General features: G+C 39.5%; 1 protein-coding gene across 3 annotated transcripts in view; it reads left to right on the forward strand.

Annotated features, from left to right (window-relative positions):
• Window positions 1-2,557: 2,557 nt before the first annotated feature.
• Window positions 2,558-20,223, forward strand: part of mxi1 (max interactor 1, dimerization protein) — a 31,235-nt gene continuing 13,569 nt past the window's right edge. For 2 of the 3 annotated variants that reach the window (XR_003935554.1, XM_030135858.1), the window contains exons 1-3: window positions 2,558-2,917; window positions 5,561-5,663; window positions 9,569-9,598. Coding sequence is in view for 2 of the 3 variants with exons in the window: in XM_030135858.1 (XP_029991718.1) it covers window positions 2,689-2,917; window positions 5,561-5,663; window positions 9,569-9,598 (362 nt within the window). In the remaining variant the exon portion in view is untranslated. Of the gene's footprint in view, window positions 2,918-4,813; window positions 5,316-5,560; window positions 5,664-9,568; window positions 9,599-20,223 lie in introns of those variants that run through there. The other variant, XM_030135874.1, reaches the window with a different exon arrangement.

Consider the following 20,223-nt stretch of genomic DNA (forward strand, 5'->3'; position numbering starts at 1 on the left):
TGTGCCTTGACATGTTCCGGTTCAGAACAAACTCTGCTGCAGTTTAAACACAGCACTGCTAAAGGTCTACTGAAAATGGCATGTGCTAGAGATCTGCGCCAAATCCACAATGATTGAGCAACATGCATCTCATCTATACAAAACCTAGAGCACAAGTGTCAAACATGCAGCCCGGGGGCCAAATCCAGCCCGCGGGATGAATTTGTGAAAAACTAAAAAATTACACTGAAGATATTAATAATCAGTGGTGTCAAAATCATTTTCATTCCAGTTCTACATACAGTTCAATTAGAGTTTAAGTGGGTCAGACCAGTAAAATATTATCATAATAACCTATGAATAATGACAACCCCAAAATTTTCTCTTTGTTTTTTGGTGTAAAAAAGTAAAATTACATGAAAATGTTTACATTACCAAAATATACAGGGTGGGGAAGCAAAATTTACAATATTTTGAGGCAGGGATTGAAAGACAGTGTATGACCAATTAGTTTATTGAAAGTCATGAGAATTTATTTGCCAGAAGAAAATTGACGTAATAGAAAATGTTTTTATTCTATGTGTCCTCCTTCTTTCTCAATAACTGCCTTCACACGCTTCCTGAAACTTGTGCAAGTGTTCCTCAAATATTCGGGTGACAACTTCTCCCATTCTTCTTTAATAGTATCTTCCAGACTTTCTCGTAATAGTTTTGCTCATAGTCATTCTCTTCTTTACATTATAAACAGTCTTTATGGACACTCCAACTATTTTTGAAATCTCCTTTGGTGTGACGAGTGCATTCAGCAAATCACACACTCTTTGACGTTTGCTTTCCTGATTACTCATATGGGCAAAAGTTTCTGAAAAGGTATGGATAATAGTGTTAGGTATGATTATGACATCAATATATGTTTGGTTTCAAAACAATTGACGTAGTGCCTGCTGAGAAAAAACAACTAAATGTTCATTGTAAGTTTTGCTTCCCCACCCTGTATGTTTACAAAAATGTGAATAACCTGAACAAATATGAACAAACAGAAATGTCTTAAGAAAAGTAAATGCAATTTAACCAGTATTCTGCCTGTTACTAAATGTTTTGTGCAATTGTAATGCACACATGTAAATGATAAACTGATAAACCGAGGCAGAATATTGTTAAAATTGCACTTGTTTTTCTTAAGACAATTCAAGTTGTTTATGTTATTCAGATTTTTATGGAAACTTTGAAGATGTAAACCTGATTATAATATAATTTTACTTTTTTTACTGTTATCATTTTACTGGTCCGGCCCACTGGAGATCAAATCGGGCTGAATGTGGCCCCTGAACTAAAATGAGTTTGACACCCCTGACCTAGAGCGTGCAAAAAGTATGCCATGTACAAAATTGAAACGTTGTCCATTGCCGTGCCAGTTTACCTCTGGGCTGATGACTTGGTAGCTCACTGTTGACTATTACTATGGTCTTTCACAGTGTAAGTCAACAAGCTGAAAGGGTGCATATCACCACCCATCGTAGCAGAGGTGATATGATTTCAATAATAAATCGATTACACTCTTGTGCATGTGGACTGGGACAAACACAACAATCCAAATAAAACCTGGGCCATTTGTTTTCAGTGGGAATCATGCCAATGCAAGCAATGGATTAGCCAATAGCAGAAGTGTCATTCATGTAAACCAAGTTATGATCAGAAAACAGCAAAGGTAAAAAGTAATTTATGGTCACTGCTTCAAAACCTTTATTTTTGCTCTTCTTTGTCTCATTCTGTGAGTTTTAGCAGAAGAGAAATAATACTTGTACTGTTGGATCTGCTTAGTGTTAGCTTAGCGCAGCAAAGTTTGTTTCAGTTTGTCTGTTATTTAATGTAATTATTAATGATGTGCTGGTCTCAGATTGTTAGCATCTTGAATTTTTTCTTTCTGTCTTTTTTTTTTTTTTTTGTCTATTTAAATGCATGTTATTAGGACTCTGACAATTAGTTTTGTTGACTTTTTTGCAGATGTTCTTCTATTCATGAGGATGTATAGAATGTGTGTATTTCTACAAGCATTGCATAGCAACACCATGGCAACACAGATGCAACAGTGGTTGGTACCGGGGGTAACCCAGTTTTAGAGGGTCCACACACACAACCTGAATGATTCGACTGAGATGTGCATGTAAATATACTGACAGAAATATAATTATTTGGCTGGCAAGCTGTCACCTCTGTAAAGTTCCATACCTCTGAAACTCTTATCTGAATTCTGCACAGTCATCCTGAAGTCATTAAAACTTTATTATACTTGTTATTTATTACAGTGTTATCACAGTCTTGCCAACAAGGAAGTGAAGTCTGAAAAGAGCATATCATTCCTGACATCAGAAAAGAACAGCCTTATTTATTGTTAGTATTCACTGTAATTAGGATGTAAATTTGCCATATAAAAACGCGTGTTTATTTGCTCTCCTCCAGTCTAAAGTGCTGAACAGACAGGCATAGGGACCATGCGGAGCTCCTCAGACACAGAGGGGCCGGACTCATTTTCCCATGCACCACCATCTACTGACATTGGCCGGCGCTCCACATTAGGCACTCCGCATTCATAAAAAAAAGGAAAAAAGAAAAGGGGAACCATCTGACAAGAGCAGCGTCCACTGGTAGCTGCTTCACTGCTATTGCGCTCAGCATTCTCACCAGAAGCCACACAAACTAAGAGGAAAAATGGCCAAAAGTGAAAGGCAAAGAAGAAGTTTGAAGAGTGAGGAATTCTTTTTTGATTCCGATGCGTCTCTGTTGGATCAGCAAGATTTCGAGATGTCTAGTTGCCCTTTCAGTGACGTCTTCAACTCCAAAGACTCCCACATGGAGCAGATCAACACTTTTCTGAAAAATGTACAAGTTTTGCTGGAAGCTGCGAGGTTTCTTGAAAGCGCCGAGAGGAAGGACGGAAGTGAGTTTATTTTGCGCTGCATTTGACCCTTTTCATTTGCCTCTGAATTTCAGGAAAACAAGACTTCATTGTCAACAGACTCAGACAACAAAGGGCTGAGTTCATTCAACTAAGCACCAGTGCCTTCTATAATCACAGCCTAGGCCTGCACACAAGAATAACATATTCTTCTACTCAATGCAATTATAGGAGTGCGAAAAACATACACGCTTTCATTATGTCTTGCACTATTTTTATCTGCATTAAATGTACGTTGGATACTGTGCATCGCCTTGCACTTGTGCAACTCTCAAGCAGAAATCTGTTATTTTTTTCTACCTAGATACTGATGTAAAGCATATCTTTGTGTTTGGATTTGTGTGTGCATCCTGGCTACTGCTCCGATATGATAAATTTATCCACATTGCAGCGCCCTCCAACTCCGTTTAGGATGATGTCATTGTGCCCCCGCAGACTCGAGCGAAAAAAAACTCAAACTTGATACATTGCTGTGCACAGAAGTGGAGGATTTTCGGATATTTAACACAAAATATGTTTATTTGATGTTATATTATTTGTAGTCTGTACATCCGAAAGAGTATTCGATTATGTTGATCCTGGAAAGAAAGATGTCTCAGATTGCATGCCCCGTCCTTCGTCTTATCGCTACTGGTAGATATTTTTAATGTAAGAAATATAACATTTATAATTAACTTATAATGGTACTGATTATTTCTTTAAACAAGACTATTTTCCTCTTTTTTTTTTAATTATGTAATTTCGCATGTGCCTCTCTGTTTTGCGCTAAAAAAGGGGCAAGTAGTCCTATTAAGGCCACACGTTGCAAAATGTTCTTTCAGTAATATCACCAATTATAATGCAACGTGGGAATTTTTGCAGCAGTGCATCGCATCGGCTTCATCGCTCTCCTCCCGATTGTTTGCTTCCTGCTATTTGTGGGCGTGGCGCAATGATTTCCACATGGCGCAGACCTCCGGCCCGATTGGTCAGATGCGTGCTCAACCCCCGACGCATGTCAAACCCCTCAGCCAAGCAGAGGCCTGCTTGGTTGTGACGTCACGTGTTGCTGGGCCTGGCTTCAGCCGGCATGTACACCCCCACAGCCCTAGTGAACCATGGGATTTGTAGGTCTTTATCAGGAGAGGCGACGGTTGCGGCAAGTCTAACTGTAATGTGCAATGAGCAGACGCGTTCTAAGACTAAATTATGCATGTTTTTGGCAAATAACAAATATATTAAATAGTTTCATCCCTGCAGCCTCTACTGGTTTAAATGCCACCGTTGTTTTGCTCGTTTTAGATATAAAAACAAGTACTCTACATAGTTGACCATACATTGGCTGTAGGAATATATTAAATAATGTTAAAAACATCTTGATTTTGAACCTTTTGAGTTCCCCATGGTTAGAAGCACAAACACATAGGATTGAATGAAAATGAAATGCAACCTACAGTAGCTTTCAATTCAATTCAGTTCCTGTTAAAGCTAATGTAAATCATATATGGACAAAGAAGCATCAGAATACTTTATTATCTTTCATGATGGAAAATCATCTTCAGCAGTATAACTATAAAAACAGTAAAATATTGATTTATGAATTAAACTATTAATTAGCATAAAACCAGCATCAACTACAAAACAAATGATTGAGTAGATAATTAAAATAAAACACGAAATTACATAAATTTTACAAAGTACTTGTCGTTTTCTTCAAAAATCCCAGACACTCGTGCTTGTTAATCTGAGTTAAAACAACCAGAGTCGTTAAAATAGTGAAGAGTGCGCGTGAGATGTTATTTTGAAATGGATCGGAGGACTCTGTCTCCCAGAATGCACCGCGTTCAGACCGGCCTCTCCTCCTCCACGGCCCGCCTCTCAGCTGGGCAGCTAGGTAAACAAACTGGAGAGGAGAGGATACGAGCAGCAGCAGGCACTTTGATGGCTCTGCGCTCCCTCGGGGAAATTTTATAGTATTTATATAAATTTTTATAAAATTATTTACTATCACGTTTCCTAAAAACTTTTAATATTTTGATACTCCGGTTTTAAGGTTTTCTAACAACGAAACCTAGCACGGACTGGCTGTAGCTAGTTAGCTCAGAGCTGTTTTTTTTCTCCTGTCGACAAAGGCTGTTGAAGAGCCAGCGTAGATTCTGAACGGCGTTACAATTTGACGTTTCCTAAGTGTAATTTAATGTAGTCATTCATCGATGCACTGTCCTCCCCGTGTTTAAAAGCGACGATTCGTTGCTGCCATTTGCAACGGTAACGTCAAACGCTGAATAAAGCGTAGGTAGCGTTGACGGAAGCCAAAGCTCAAAGAGAATGACGGCTGTCCAGCTGATAAACATCCAAATGTTATTGGAAGCTGCGGAATATCTAGAGAGGAGAGAAAGAGGTACTGCTTTTTCTTGAAACTGGTCAAACTGGGAAATTTGACCTTGTGTGTGGACTGGTTAACAAATATATTCTTTGTTAAATGCTGGTCTAAGTATAAGAACAGACCACAGAAGTAGACTTCAGACACATGACAGTGTTTTCTGAATGTGTTTCCTTTATGTTCACGTTAAGTGTTTATGTCAGTGTGGTTCAACAATAACTCGCCCATTGCTAAATGTTAATCTCTAATTCTTCTTTCAACAGAGTGTGAACACGGTTATGCCTCGACATTTCCATCAAATCAGAACACAAACTTCCAGAGGCAACGAAAATTCCGAAATAAGAAGTTCAGCAGTAACCATAATAGGTAAGAAATGATGTGTTAAGGCTATTGTTAACATTCTGCATGCTAGTGTTAATACTACACAGCGGCAGTTGAGTTGTATCGTTCCATGCAGAGGACTGAGATGATGAATGTGTTGCATGCAGATTGATTGTTCGCTTGCTGTAAATGCTGTTCCATCAAACACCTGGTTAAAAAGAACAGACTTTTAAGCATGACTGTACATGCTGGCAATGTTTAAAGGTTCGAGACAAAAAGACGATTCTGGGCTTAAGAAAAAAAGATACTAGTCAGATACTACTACTACTACTAGTACTACTACTACTACTACTACTACTACTACTACTAATAATAATAATAATAATTTCATACACAGGTGGACGCATGACACATGACGTCCACACTCTTGTGTTGCTGGCTTGGGGGAGGGGGAGCACCAACGGCCTGTTTAGCTCTTCATCAGCTGATTGTCAAAGGACTGCAGTGGCTGAGGTTAGGGATCATGGTGAAAGTGACAGCTTTACAACGAAAACTGCCTTTGAGATATTGTGTAGATTTGGTTGTATTGGAGATCAGTTTATTCCACTTTGCTGATTTTAATTTTTTTATTTAGTATTTTTTTGATAGTGTAGAGCAGGATAGCTTGTTATGTGAATATTCTTTGCACAAATGCATTGACTGTGCTCCTTGTTTTCCTAGTATTTTATTATGCATCAGTTTAGTTATGTTGATCTGTGTTACACATGCTCAACAATATCTTCTACTGTGTTGAGTGATGTAACTCAACATCATCTCATAGTTTGCTACAACAAAGACTAAGATCCTTGGTGACCAAAATGCTTTCTATAAAGACAGAAATGTGCATAAAGTGATAGAAGGAGGAGGTGAAAATCTGCCAAGTTAAGCACCATTGACATTGTGTTTTCTCTTGACAATAGACTGCTTACATTAATCTGTCCATTGACAGTTGTAGATCAAATGCATGCTTCACACTCTGAGCCTTTTAATATTAATGTAAGCACAGGCCACAAACAGGAACTGTGCATTACTCATCATGAGCGCGGAATGCTGCCTAGATCTGCATGGCAACAGTCATGATCAGATATAGGTTTGTGGATGTGTTCATAAAAAGCCAGTCCTAAAAGGGAAATCTGATTAATGACACAATAGTGTTGTTTTAAGTGAATGCTCTCTATACATGTCAAGGGTTTTTCAAAAGTGTGTTTGACTTTAACAGAGATTCTAACGTGAACCACTGTGTGAGCAGGGGACTTTTGGAAATAATTTCATATGCAAGGGAGGAAATGGTAGCAAAAGTGCAGCAACATGCAATACTACTGATAAGATTGTGCAGGAGGTGCATTAGGTGTCTTGTCTTGCTCAGAAAAACTGCCAAATTGTATTTAGCACCATTTCTCAGCCTCATACTGTGATGCAATTTATTTCCTCCCCTCTGGACTTGCACAGACCACAAACCAGCAAATCTGTATTATTTGGACATCCCCAGAGCTGTCAGTCAGGGTCACTCATGGGTCACGAGTTATTGGTAGTCTACTTTGATTTTACACCCCTATTTATTTCCTGTCCAGCTTTATCAGTGTTTCCTGTATGGCAAAAGAGACAAAGTGAGAATTTGTTATTGAGTGATTGTTCCTCCATTGGTTCACATGCAAACACACTCACACACACTAAACTTTGTTCTTTTATTTAATTTAAAGATTCAGTACATTTTATTTTACCGTAGATTGTTTTTGCTTTCTGGCGCTAGCTTGCTGCATCCCCTTTCTGTGTAGCATGTTGAGGCTTAAAGTGATGGGCTTATCTTACTTTGTCCTGTCTTGCTTGCTGTTTATAGGAAGGTTGCTTTATCTCATTGACCCACTCTGTGTGCATGTATGCATACACACACATAGGCCTGTAGACCCAAGGGAGCATGCTGCTGTTTTGTGTGGCCTTGAGCCAGTTTCTATTCTGTATCACATTGTTGTTGAGCTCCAGACGTGCAGATATCTGATTCAGAAGGCTCGGATGTTATAAGCAGTAGATGATGAAAGCCTATAGGCTGATGCAGATTGGTCTCTGTGAATAGGTGGCTTTATAGTGCACGACTATATGTGTTACTTGATTGTAGAGGAATTGGACCATGGTTGAACTGTGGCCTCTTTCATCTTCAGAGTGCCAGGAAAACTCTGCACAGAAAAGACATCAATTCTAAAGTTATTTATGGAAAATAAACTGTTTTCAAATTCCCTGTCTGTGTTTTCACTTCAATCATTTGGTTATCCAAAATGCAATCATTTTGAAGTTAAAGCTGTTATTACAGCCTCAGGCAAAACATACTTCTCATCATTCTTAAAGAGTTCTAAATAATCAGCCAAGAGAAGTGACATAATTATACATTATAGCACGCAACACAATCAGATTGTGATAACACGTACATAGTTTGGAAAACATTAGAAATTTGGATGAGGGTTACTAAGCAACAGGACTACTAGGTGTTATAGTAGATGATGCACATTAAACAAACACATAATCATTGCTATTGTTAGTTTTGTAAATGGTTTTAAAGTGTTTGTCCATATGTTGATAACACCATTTATGATGATAGTAGTAACTAAACAGCAGGGAGTAAAGGTAGGAGTGTTCTCCTTAAAGTAATGCTGGATGAGATTGATCTGGGCATTTTATGCATGTGGCTGGATTGCTGATGCAAGCCACAGTCATACATGATGGCCTGCATGGTTGTAGAATATGTAAGTTAAAACCATCATAACCACATGTGTGGACACTTAGCTCTGACTCTTGTATGTTTTCATGAAATGGCCCAAGCCAAGTTACATTTGAACTATGTTTGCTGTGGTAACGGGTACATGTCCTAGCCATGGACCTTTCATGTTAAATCAAATATACTGCCTCAGCTGACTTGACATTTAGTCTTGCATAGTAAACTACTTGAGCAGTAATGTATTTTACTGGATCTCTGTGGTGTTTAATGGGTCTAAATAATTCCATTTTTCCATAAAAAAATAAAAGGAAAAATAAACCTCTTATCGTGCAGTGTGAATTCTTTTGACCTGATTGTATCCTTGGGAAAACAGTGATTTTTCTCACTTTTCCCCATTGTTACTTGTTTATATTCCTCCTTTTAAACCATTAAAATGGCTTTAAACCAGTTTACCAGTTGAGCTAAATATTTCCATAATTACAAGAGGGACAAAAAATTGCAGTATTGATGACCCACAAACTAGAAGATTGCTGACTCCATGACTCAAGACAGGTCATGTCTGTCATCCTCCCCTAAAACTTGTGCCCCCTGAGGTTTGGTGGAGTGCAGTGTGTGTGTAGAAGAACTTGGCCATTTAAGCATCAGGAGGAGGGCTTGTCTCCTTTCAGTTTGTTGCCATACAAAGGCACTCTTAGAGACCAGCTGATTCACTTTACATTATTAACAGAGCACTGAACTCTAGCTTCTACATGCTGTGTGTGTGTATGTGTGTGTGTGTGTGCGCACGCACGCTCTCATACTTACCAAGTAGCCATTACTCACTCTCCTTCATCCACAATGTGAACTTTCATGAGTGTGCATGACTGCATTTTCACATGCATCTTCCTAGAGCTCTGCTGTGTATTATCGAGGAAGGGAATATAAAATGCTGTCCTATCTGCCGGTGGTTGTTGGTGTGAGTGGTCCACCACACCAAACCTTGCTTTGGTCTTAATTAATGATCTTGTAATTGTTCCTACAGTGATTTTAATTAATAAAGCCACAAAACATGTTCTTGTTGCATGTTCTTATTATGTTCATTTTAAACGTGTTCCTTGTATGTAATTTGACATTTGTACCTTTTCGATAGTATGCCTCTACCCTGTAAAGCAGAATTCTTCCTTTACTTTTTAGATGATGACTTGTGTTTTTTCTGTGTTTGCAGGTCAACACATAATGAGCTGGAGAAGAATAGGTGAGTTGGCACTGGATTTTAAAAACATTTCAGCTTTAAATTATAGAGTATAGCCTGCAGGGGTATGCATGCCCTGCCTTGATATGTGAATAAATCCATCATGTCCTACTTTTATTTAGCCCTGCAAGGCTTTCTCCCTTTGTCGAGCAAGCATTTCCTCTTCAACAGGTCCTCGAAACCTATATCAAGAGATGACCCAGTTGTGTTAAGGACATCCCCTCCTCTCTATTCCACCTGTTTACCCCCCTCCGATACACACCCGTTTAGAGTTATGCAACCGTTTGGTTGCTAAGGGCTTTGAGTTACACGGGCAGACAAGAATGTATGCAGGTAGAACTGCAGCTGAAGTCAAAAGTTCAGTGTTTTGTTTTTGATGCAAAATGTTTTGTAGTTTGTGTTGAAGCAGGATGAAAGTCAATTGTATGGCTGCACACAGAGTTCTATCAGTTGTTTTGTAGCCTGACTAGCATCATACAGTGAAGTTATATCAGTACATTCAAGATAGTATCTACAGTGGAAGAAATGTGGAGTATTCAGGGAGACCTTAGTGTGTGATGGTGTACCACACATCTTCTTAAGAGACCGAACACTGGTTTCTTGGAAGCCCTTATCTGATTGAGTTCACCACCCACATGTGGTGCTTGCTGGTGTTTATGCTCTGTGACTTTGCGGTCTTCACGAGTCAAGCTTTAAAGGGTTTTCTTCAACACCATAAATAAGAGTGGCTAGACTTACAGGATTTATGGTAAATAGAAAAAAGCTTGCTTTCCATTTCATTATCTCTGAGGGTGTGGGTACAATGAAAGGATGTGGGAGGTTGGATCCGTTCAGTGTAATTACATATCACCTCGGCCTGTTTTTCTCACCATTCTCCCTGGCAGCCTATTCTAAAAGGATAGGAACATTGGAAGGAGAGACATCCATTGAGTTAAATATAGACAAGAGTTGATGTGTCATCTTAGTGTTCGTACGTGATGCCACACAAGGCCAGCCGGTCAGCTGATTGGTCTCGGCAGATTGTGGCACCCATAAAGGCTTGTTAGTTATCCACCCACACAAATATATTTTTAAAAAACCTACTCAGTTGTTTATTCCTACAGCATAGTGTGAAGCTGGTTCTCGTCACTTCTTTTTCATCCAAGCAGCATTTCCCTGCAGCTTTGGGTTTTCCTATGGCCATTTATGGGCTAAAATCATCTCTGTTCAACCAGTCAATTGTAAAGCCAGCGGTTGGCATAAGAGAGGAAATCTGTTCCAACGTGTTTCTAGATGGTACATTAGTAAGAACTTTAGATGGATAAATGAAGCAATGAAATTAAACTGTATGTGTTGATTGATATTGATATAGCCAAAAAAACCCAACTTCTATTGAAACCTGCATCATCTGCTTCCTTTTTTTCCTGTCTCCACTTTCCTGTTCCTTATTGCCATGCAAACTCAGAAATAGACAGACATAACAGGCTGTCCACTGACAATACTGTACCAAAGCCCCATGCACTGACATCGTGTTTTTCTCCACTTTTGTCTTTTTTTCACTGGATGTAGGGAGCTTGGTGCTGTTGCTTTGCACTTGAAAAGTACGTGACTAATTTTTTATTCCATTTGAAAAGAACGAGGGTGAAAATTGAAATGGTAATCCATCTTTTTAGAAGTACACTTAAAGTCAGAATCATTTTTAATCCTCTGTTTTTTTTTTGCCAGTAGTTAATCCAATTCCATTTAAGCGCATGCCCCACTGTAAGCTATATGTATCAGGCATAGTTGTTCACCCAAGTGTGCCAGGCTTATACCATGATTCTACAAAAGCAGCAGCAGCTTTTGTTCCATTTCAACACACTTCCAGGTCTGTAAATTGGAGGCAGCTCCTTTCTAGCCCAGCCTGACTGGGGTCTTTTTTAAACACTTATCAAGCCTGTATATCTGATGCCGCCGAGATGTTTTGCCTTGCATGACTAGAACAGGTCTTGATAACCCCAATGACAAGTAGACTCATTGTGACAGTGGAGACCACAGGATGTGGATAAAAGGCCCCAGAAAACCCACATTCCAGAAGCTCACACAGTGCAGCAGGACCAGATAATGTGCTGGCTGTGCTGCTTTGATCATGTACCTTCTAATAGCCCTGTTTCACATCCACACGTCACCACTGAATTACACTGACTTAGTGGCGTTTAACATTTAAAAGCTTGTATGCCTGAACATGACAGTCTCACAACTTTGATATCACAGCCGTGCACCTATTTGTTTTTTAAAAATACATATTAATAACAAATTCCCCTGCATAGATCAGGTTAGTTCTTTATTTGTCCCCGTTTTAATATAGAGCACTGACTCCCAACCGGGGGTACATGTTTCCCAAAGTGTATTTCTGCAGTTGCTTGGGGGTATTTTGATGAAAATGTAACTTATTATACATACTAATTTACCTATTACATATGTACTTGTGTCCCTAATTTTATTGCACATGATTGTGTAATGACAATAAAATCTATTCTGTTTTGTTTTATAGTCTATGTTTTCTAAGGATATGTAGTACGTTGTAATACAAACTAATGATATGCAAATTTTTAGTGTAGTGTCAAGAAAATAATAATGCCATATGTTTTATTGGGAAATGAGTAAAAACTACTACAATGACCAGCTAAAGTCTATCATATAGCTTTCTAAATACTGTGGAACATAATAGCCAACACTGATTAAATGAATGAAGTGTTAAAATAAGAAATAATTCCTGTAGTATGAATAAACAGCTGAAATAGTAGGCTAACATTGGAAACTATACTAGTGTAATGGATGTGTTTTTAAGGAGACTCTTTGTAAATTATTACATTGTTAAGTATTCCATGGCACAAAGTTTAACCATTATTGTCTCATTTTAAATATGACTCTTTTATGGATAATCAGTACTAAATGTTTTTACTACAATAAATCCAGAGGCTTAGCGATTAATCATTTAGTTTTCTTATCCATCACAACCTCTCCAATTTTCACTGTTTATCTGGGCCAGGGTTATAATACACACAGCAAATTAAAGTCCCCAGCACTGAAGCAGTGGAGGCAATATTAGCTTTTCCGTGTGATTCTTTATGAGGGGAGTTGGGCAAACACTGTATTTAGCACCTTTTACTGTGTGCCTGTCGAATATTAAAAAGGCTTACTCATGCCCATTAGAGTTGGGAGCTTGTTGTCCTTGGGTGGTATGTAAGGTGCATCTGTGAGGTCTGCCCTCGTGGGCTCACTTATATGACAAAATGGAATGGTAATGATAGTTAGACTTCATTTATGATCAACTTTAGATAGGTTTGGTGTTGTGGACTTGATGATTTTATTCAATACTCTAGTCTCTCCAATCTAAGCAGTTAGCACTCCTTCTATTGATTCTAACTAGACAAGGTGTCAACATCTTTCCTATGGTACATATATGCTCCAGGGTAGAAGACCTTTATGTCTTTTCTTTCTTTCCAAACAATCAGCTTCATACTTAGCACTGTACTTTGAGCCTTGGGCTTGAATGAGCAGTCAAACATGAATAAGCCCGGGTTACATTTTCTCTGCCTCTGTTGATGCTCTCTAAAGAAAGCCAAACTGCTGTGCCGGTCTTTCTGTTGTGTGCCCGCTGAGTGCAGCCTATTCTCTGGGTTTGCTGCAGGGCTCCAAACAGCAAACTGGGACCATTTGTTCTGACCAACGTGACGACTTGTAAGCTTTTCTTGGCTCAGAAAAGCAGCTTACGGAACTTGATCTTTGGTCTGGTGAGCCCAGCTAGAGCACGTGCTGAGGCCCATCTCACAGGCCACCCAGTGCTAGTCCTGAATAGCCTAGCTTGGCTTTAGCTTAGCTAACGATAGTATGAGAGCACAAGGAAGTAATTGACAGGCTGATGGGATGAGGAACAGGATTCAGACCTGACTCAGGGAAGCATTGAGCAGCACGCAAATCTGATCTACCGTCTTACTGTGTCAGTGGGCATAGTTGGCGGCTGTACCCTGTAATTACCACCGCCTGCATCAGGTGGGACATTTTCACCAGTAACTTTGAACAGTTACACAGTAATAAAGTCTGGCTGTGACCTGTCTGCCTCCTCCTCCAACCCATGTGGTATGTTCTCAGTTGTAAATAAGAGGGGCCATGTTGTTTTAGACACTGAAATTAAACTATGAAGCTACCCTTTTAAATAATGTATTTTGGCGCTGCTCAAGTGCTGCTGCACAACAGAAATATGTCTGTTTATTACAACCAAGCAAAGTAAATAAGATCCTTACATTTTCTCATCTGGCATGTGAGCATGTAGATCTGAGCTATTGTTGAGGTGTAGTGAATTATCATTCACTCATTTACTCTTCAATCGCACTTACCTACGGGACTGCCAGGTTAATAACAGTAGAAGGTTTTTTTTGATTTGGCACCCTGAGTGGGTCAGTCATATTCTTGTTCATATTGAGACAATGGAAAATCACCAATACCTGAAGTGAAATGGTGAGGACCAACTAGACTTTCATCATCTGTTTTATTCAATATATCTGCCTGATATTTTTATTTCATATTATTTTAGTTTTAAATGCTTTATTGTGACAAGCAGTATCTTTGGTATCCAGACTAATATTAGCTGCTTGAGATGTGGCTGGTCTAACACAAGATTAGACTCAAATCTGATTGTATGTCACTGTCAGATTGTTAAAAATCAGAGGTCGCCATTGTAATGCTCCAGAATCTGTTCCTCCACCGATGATCTGTAGACAGGCATAAAAACAGACCTACCTAGGGGACTGGCTTTTGGCACTTGAAGGCTCACCCATCACTCAAATCTTGTTTTTTCCTCTGACCCCTGATTTATCTTATGCTGGCACCTTCTTGTTGTGCCCTTACACTGCAAAAGTGCATCAACACAGTGCTCTGTGGAAGGACAATGTAACCAAATGGAACAAGGCCAGACAGGTATATGGGCTTAGTCAGCAAATGTACTCCAACCGGTCGAGGCAGATGGCTGCCCACCCTGAGACTGGTTCTGTCTGAGGTTTCTTCCTGTTAAAATGGAGTTTTTCCTCTGCACTGTCTCAAGTGTTTGTTTTGGGGGTGTATTGATGAGTTTATTCTATAATGCTGTAAATATTAGGGGTGCAACAGTACATGTTACACCGTTGTACCGATCGGTATGCCCCTAGCGGTTCAATACAAGCATTAATTGCAGTATGGCTCATTTGTCATTTTCAAATGACATTTCCAGACAACTTGCTTTAATATTAGAGCTTTGTAAGACTACTGACCAAAAGAATTCTACTGTCATTGGTTGGAGCTGGATGCGGAGGCCAACTGTGTGCTGAGCAGAGCCTTGGTTGTGCGTTGCATCCAGCCCATTTGACTTAAATGGAACTTGGATCCGGTTCCGAGTAAGGCTCTCCATGAGTTCCCGGTTACGTTTAAGCTGCTTTAAGTGGCTCCAGCCGGCCTCTGCATCCGAACTGTGCTGTGAACCGTGACTCAAGAACTGCAGTATGTACCAAACCGTGGATAACCTGTACCGTTGCATCCCTAGTAAATACTGTGAATTTAACTAAGGTACAAGCTAAAAAACTTGTCTGACTCTGATCTTGCCTTTGTAAATTTTGGTGCACATCTTGTTGTAAGGACTGAAATAAGAACATTATCAGTGAAGTTACTGTCTGTTTCGGCTGTTGACCAGTATTCTGTGTTCAGTTCCTCCCACACAATGTGTTGTTCCACCTGTGCCATTAACTGCATTGTGGCAAGACTTTTATTAAGCACAGTTTGGACCAAATGGATGAGGTTTCTTTTACAACGTGTTCCAGGAAGAAATTAACGTGTTTTCCTTCCTCCTTCCTGGTGCAACTTGTCATGATAACAACCACTCTAACTTAATCTGTACTATATGGAGACAGAGAGAGGAGAGGCTGAGAGAGAGACAAAGATAGAAAGTAGAGAAAATAGGATGTTTGTTGAAGACACAAGACAGACTCAATTAGGCTAAATCAGACTACGGTTTCTATTTTTAGCATACATCTGGGGAAAAGGGGAAACACCACAGCCTTCTGTCCAATCATAGAGGTTAGATTTTGACCAATGAGAGCAGTAAGATAAAGAAGCAGCCAGAGGTCCCACCCCTTACTCCTCCCACAGCCACAACTCCGCTTTTCTCTTCATCAACCTCGACTAAATATCATTATTTGTGTAAAGTACTGAAATCAAAGCCCAGTAGAGCAATATATATGCCATGTGGAATAAGCAACTTACTGAGCCACATAAGTAGTGAATTGAGTCTAGGTGAAATTAACATGTGTTTTAACTCATGATAGGGGATTTAAGCTGTAATATTTAGCATGTTTCCATGCCTGCCCCCACCCTCTCTTGAATGTATTAAAATACATCCACAGCTGTAAAAGGGATATGTCCTGACAATATAACCCCCTCCTTTACACATCTGCCCCCACCCTGCCCCCAGAGCCAACATCTGGATAAGCCAGGTATATTTTAGAAGCCAGGCCATATTGGAGTTTTAATCCTAAGCTTGAGCCTTTGCCCTGCGAGTTAACCAGGGATAAAGGGGTAGTATTGAGTTGTGGTTGGGACTGAGAGGTTGTTTTTTGTTTGCAGTTTGTTTTAGGAAGAGGGAAGTAGCATGGACGGAAAGTTGCAAAGACCTGGTGAACTAGGGGTGAAAGATCCTGAACAAGTGGTTGCATTATTCCCAAGGAACCTTTTTTAATGTAATTCTGGAAAAAATGGCAAGTAAAGATGTGGACAGAAGGATGGTGTTGTGGGTAATTTGTCTTGACACATGACACACACACATCTGCACGTCTATAAGGAGGCTTTAGTTTTAAGTGATTATACAGATTCTATAAAGGCATCTCCCGCCGCTTTTCCTTAAATAGCTCCTTAACTAAACCTGTCCCTCTTTCTGTCCACATCTTGGTTCAATGTTAACGGTCATCGTTCTTTAACTCCACTTCCTTGTCTTTTGCCTTTTTCCTTTATTTCTCCCCGTTCCAACCTCTGTCAGTGGAGCAGATTAAAAGGCAGTGTGCACGTGTGAACTAATCCATCCGTTAGTGATGGGTTTCAGCCCTACAGTCTCCTGACCCTGCTGCACAACTAGTGCATCCCCCCTGCTCTCTCTACTCCACTGAACTCTGCACGTGTATGTGTGTATTTGTGTGTAAGCACGTGTTCATATTAAGTGGGCACATTTCTGCACTAGCCACTATCCTCCTAGTTCGTTTTCTTTAAAATCCACCAGTTTTTTTTGCTTAATGTATTGATCTTCTGTTTCTAGCAGCCAGTTTGTACTGAGTCCCTCTTGTGTATTGTTGCTATGCCTTATGATGTTGTTTCTGTCTTGGAATAGCCTCAGCAGCATAGCGTGACAACAACATTGGTCTGCCCAGTAATCAGTTACGTTTCCCTTTATTTACTACTTGTGGCCATGGGATTGGTTAAGCCGAAGTGGGGTAGATCCCTGCAAATCCACACAGATTTTTTTTTTTTTTAACCGCTATATGCAGAGTTTCCAGTCTAGTTTCAGCCCTAAATCCATATGCATTTTTACAGTGAGAAACATCCTCCTCTCTTCCACATTGAATCCCTTTTTTGGGATTGAGGTCACAACTGCCTGAATGATCAGAAATATCAAAGTCCTCTTCCCTCCCACCCACATCCAGCAATCAACCCCCTGCATTTCTTTTTGTTCTCTGTCATCTGACCAGAATATGGGTCATCATTCAGCAGAGTTTCCATGGAATCCCTAGACCAAGTTAATGATTATGTAGTCCCTTAGACAAGTATGGGTTTGCTGCATGTGGGAGAGATGATTTCTGTAATTTCTCTGCTCTTTTTTGTCAAATTTAACAAATTGCTGTCAGTTTGGCAGTATAGCATACCCTCTGTCAATGAGTGACCTGGTAAAATGTGAGGAAAATGAGTACAGAAGGTGAAATGGCTTCAAGACTATTTTTTGTTGTGTTACTACTCATGTACAGATACCAATTACTTGGCTTTGACATATTTTCCTAAAATAGGCTATTTATTTTTTCCTGTACTTTCCATTTTAGTAGAAATCAAATTAACTTTGCATGTTGCAGTACATGTTAAGAATTATTTTTCACCTTCTCTGAATTTTATTCACTCAAAGCAGGTTTACAATATAAAAATGTAAATATGTGTATTTCAGTGTGATTTAAATTGTTTTATTCAACTCTTTAAATTTAGCAATCTACTATTTTAAGCTTTTGGAAGCTACTACTGGTACCTCCATCACCATAATTATTCAGGGTTACAAGTCAAGTTTCCATGGATCCATATACTAGTTATGTATGGTCAAATACTTCAGATGAATGTGCTCAACTCACTGCTTCCACAACGTTCATGAAACAAACATAATAGCAGTTAGGCATTGACATTGCTATGCACAATGGAAGTCCTGGCTCTCATCTGTGCCCATGGCTCGTTTCTGGGCAGATTACACAGAGAGAACACCCCCCCTCCTCCCCCACTCTCTATATCATTCACCCTCTCTATCTTGCTTCGACTCTGCATCTATCCCATCTGTCCGTGTTTCATAAAAGAGATGAGGAAAGCCTCGGTCTGTCAGAAAAAGACCGACTACAGATGCTGTAGGGCAAAGATTGCTCTAACCTGGTTTGTGGATGTGCATGTGGATGCAGAAACGTGACGGACACATTGACGCATTAGCTGTGGACAAAATATGAACTTTTCACAGAAGTCATAATAAATACATTTCGTACTTTATGTATTTTTGTTCTGTGGATATTGATGATATTATGCACAAATTCCACATCATGTGCCATGCTTCTACTAATCCTAAAAGCAAACTTTCTAATGGAAGATAAATTCAGAATAATGATTTTAACACGGGTATCCTGAGCTTGTCTCCATCTGCATTTGTCATTTCCTGTACTTGCCATTTATAGTTAAGAAAATGAAGCTTTAGTTGGCTCGTGCCCATACGGCTGGGTCCACTTCTGCAGATAGTTTTTTTTTTTTTTTTTTTTTTTTTTTATGACTGTTCCAGCAGTCAACTGAGTGAGCAGCAGTTTCCTCTGTTAAAAACCTATTTGGTCAGGTGCCACTGTCTGTATGGGTAAGCATGTGACTTTGGCTACAAGTCGACAGTCATGTGAGATGGCTGCTCCCCTCCATATGATACAGAGAATGAGTGAAAGACAGAGTGCACATAAAAGGCAGAGAAGTCTAGAAGAGGCATCCTAAGCTTTACAAAAACCCTACTCTTTGTGTTAAACCAGTGCCGCTGTAAACAAAGGTTGTGAACAGGCAGTTAAACATTGTTTCCTGTGGCTGTGTATGTTCTGAACAGAAAAGCTGTATATGGGCTCCAGTTGTAAATGCTTAAAGGGTTGTGATTCTTTTTATTATGTATTTAATTACCTGTGAGTTGAAGTCAGTCCAGACCAAAGATATCCCACATACAGCAAATTGATATCCTTTTTTACTGACTGACTAAACAATTGGGTATTTTTTGCTCTACTTATTTGGCCCTGTGACGTCAAAAGTGGTTCCTAGTAAGAGAGCGTTGTGGGGTACAAATGCACGAGCAGCCATGTGGGTTAAACTTCGCCCCTCTCCATTTATATTGTATGTCACCATCTGCAGAGTATGGTTCAGTGTGCCACATGTTCACATGTTCTCTCAGTATGATGTGTGATCTGTGTGCTTGGAGCAGCATCTTTCTGGATGATTTTCTAGACGACTGATGGACCATTTAAGCGACCAGCATCTCATGCTTTCTATTTTTATCCATACAGTAATGGATATGGAATGTTTGAGAAAATAATGCTCAAAGCAGTCAGATTTTCAGTTTTTTGATTTGACTACCGTCCTCCACACAGGGAGATAATTTGCTGTTAATATGATGTAGAGCTTAATGGACATGACTTAAGTCTATTTTCAATGAGGCTTTGCATAACAAAATGCTTGAATAATCTCTCAAATAAACTTTAAGATCAATGTGAGTCATGATTTGCAGCTATCTTAGAAGACCCTTGACACTGGAAATGGAGTAAGACAGAAAAGTAACAATAATATTCCCTTAAAGTCCTTTTTTTTTCTTCCTAAGAGAGCTTGTGTGTAATGACATCTTAATTTAGCTTCTGCATGTCAGTTTATTAGATTTACCACTGAGACGTTCATTTGTGAAGTGTAATTAGTGTAATAAGTGGGTGAAGGGTCAGCTTTCCTCTCCCACTGCATGTGTTAGAAGTAGGTCATATTTTGTGTGTGTGTGTGTGTGTGTGTGTTAAATGGGTTTGAGAGAGTGGGGGATTTGCCAAAGAGAAGTGTATTGACTGGTATCTGGCCTGGAAATCTAACCCTTCCCTTTAAGAGCACGTCCAGTAATTATGTCAGACATCTTGGATGGCTTGAGAAGTTATCTATTATTTAACGTATTCACAAGTTTGGAATCTAGGGCAGCCATTTTTTTGTGCTTTGACTAACAGCGTTGGTTCCAGGGGACTTTGAATGAAAAATAAGGCGAAGCTCGGTTTGCTTTGTCACTGCTGCTTTCAGCTGCTCTTGTTTTCTGAAAAGAATTAAAAATACTATTCTGTCTGTCTCAGCCTTATTCCCTCTTC

The sequence above is a fragment of the Sphaeramia orbicularis genome, chromosome 1 (genome assembly GCF_902148855.1).
Source record: "Sphaeramia orbicularis chromosome 1, fSphaOr1.1, whole genome shotgun sequence".
Taxonomy (NCBI): Eukaryota; Metazoa; Chordata; class Actinopteri; order Kurtiformes; family Apogonidae; genus Sphaeramia; species Sphaeramia orbicularis.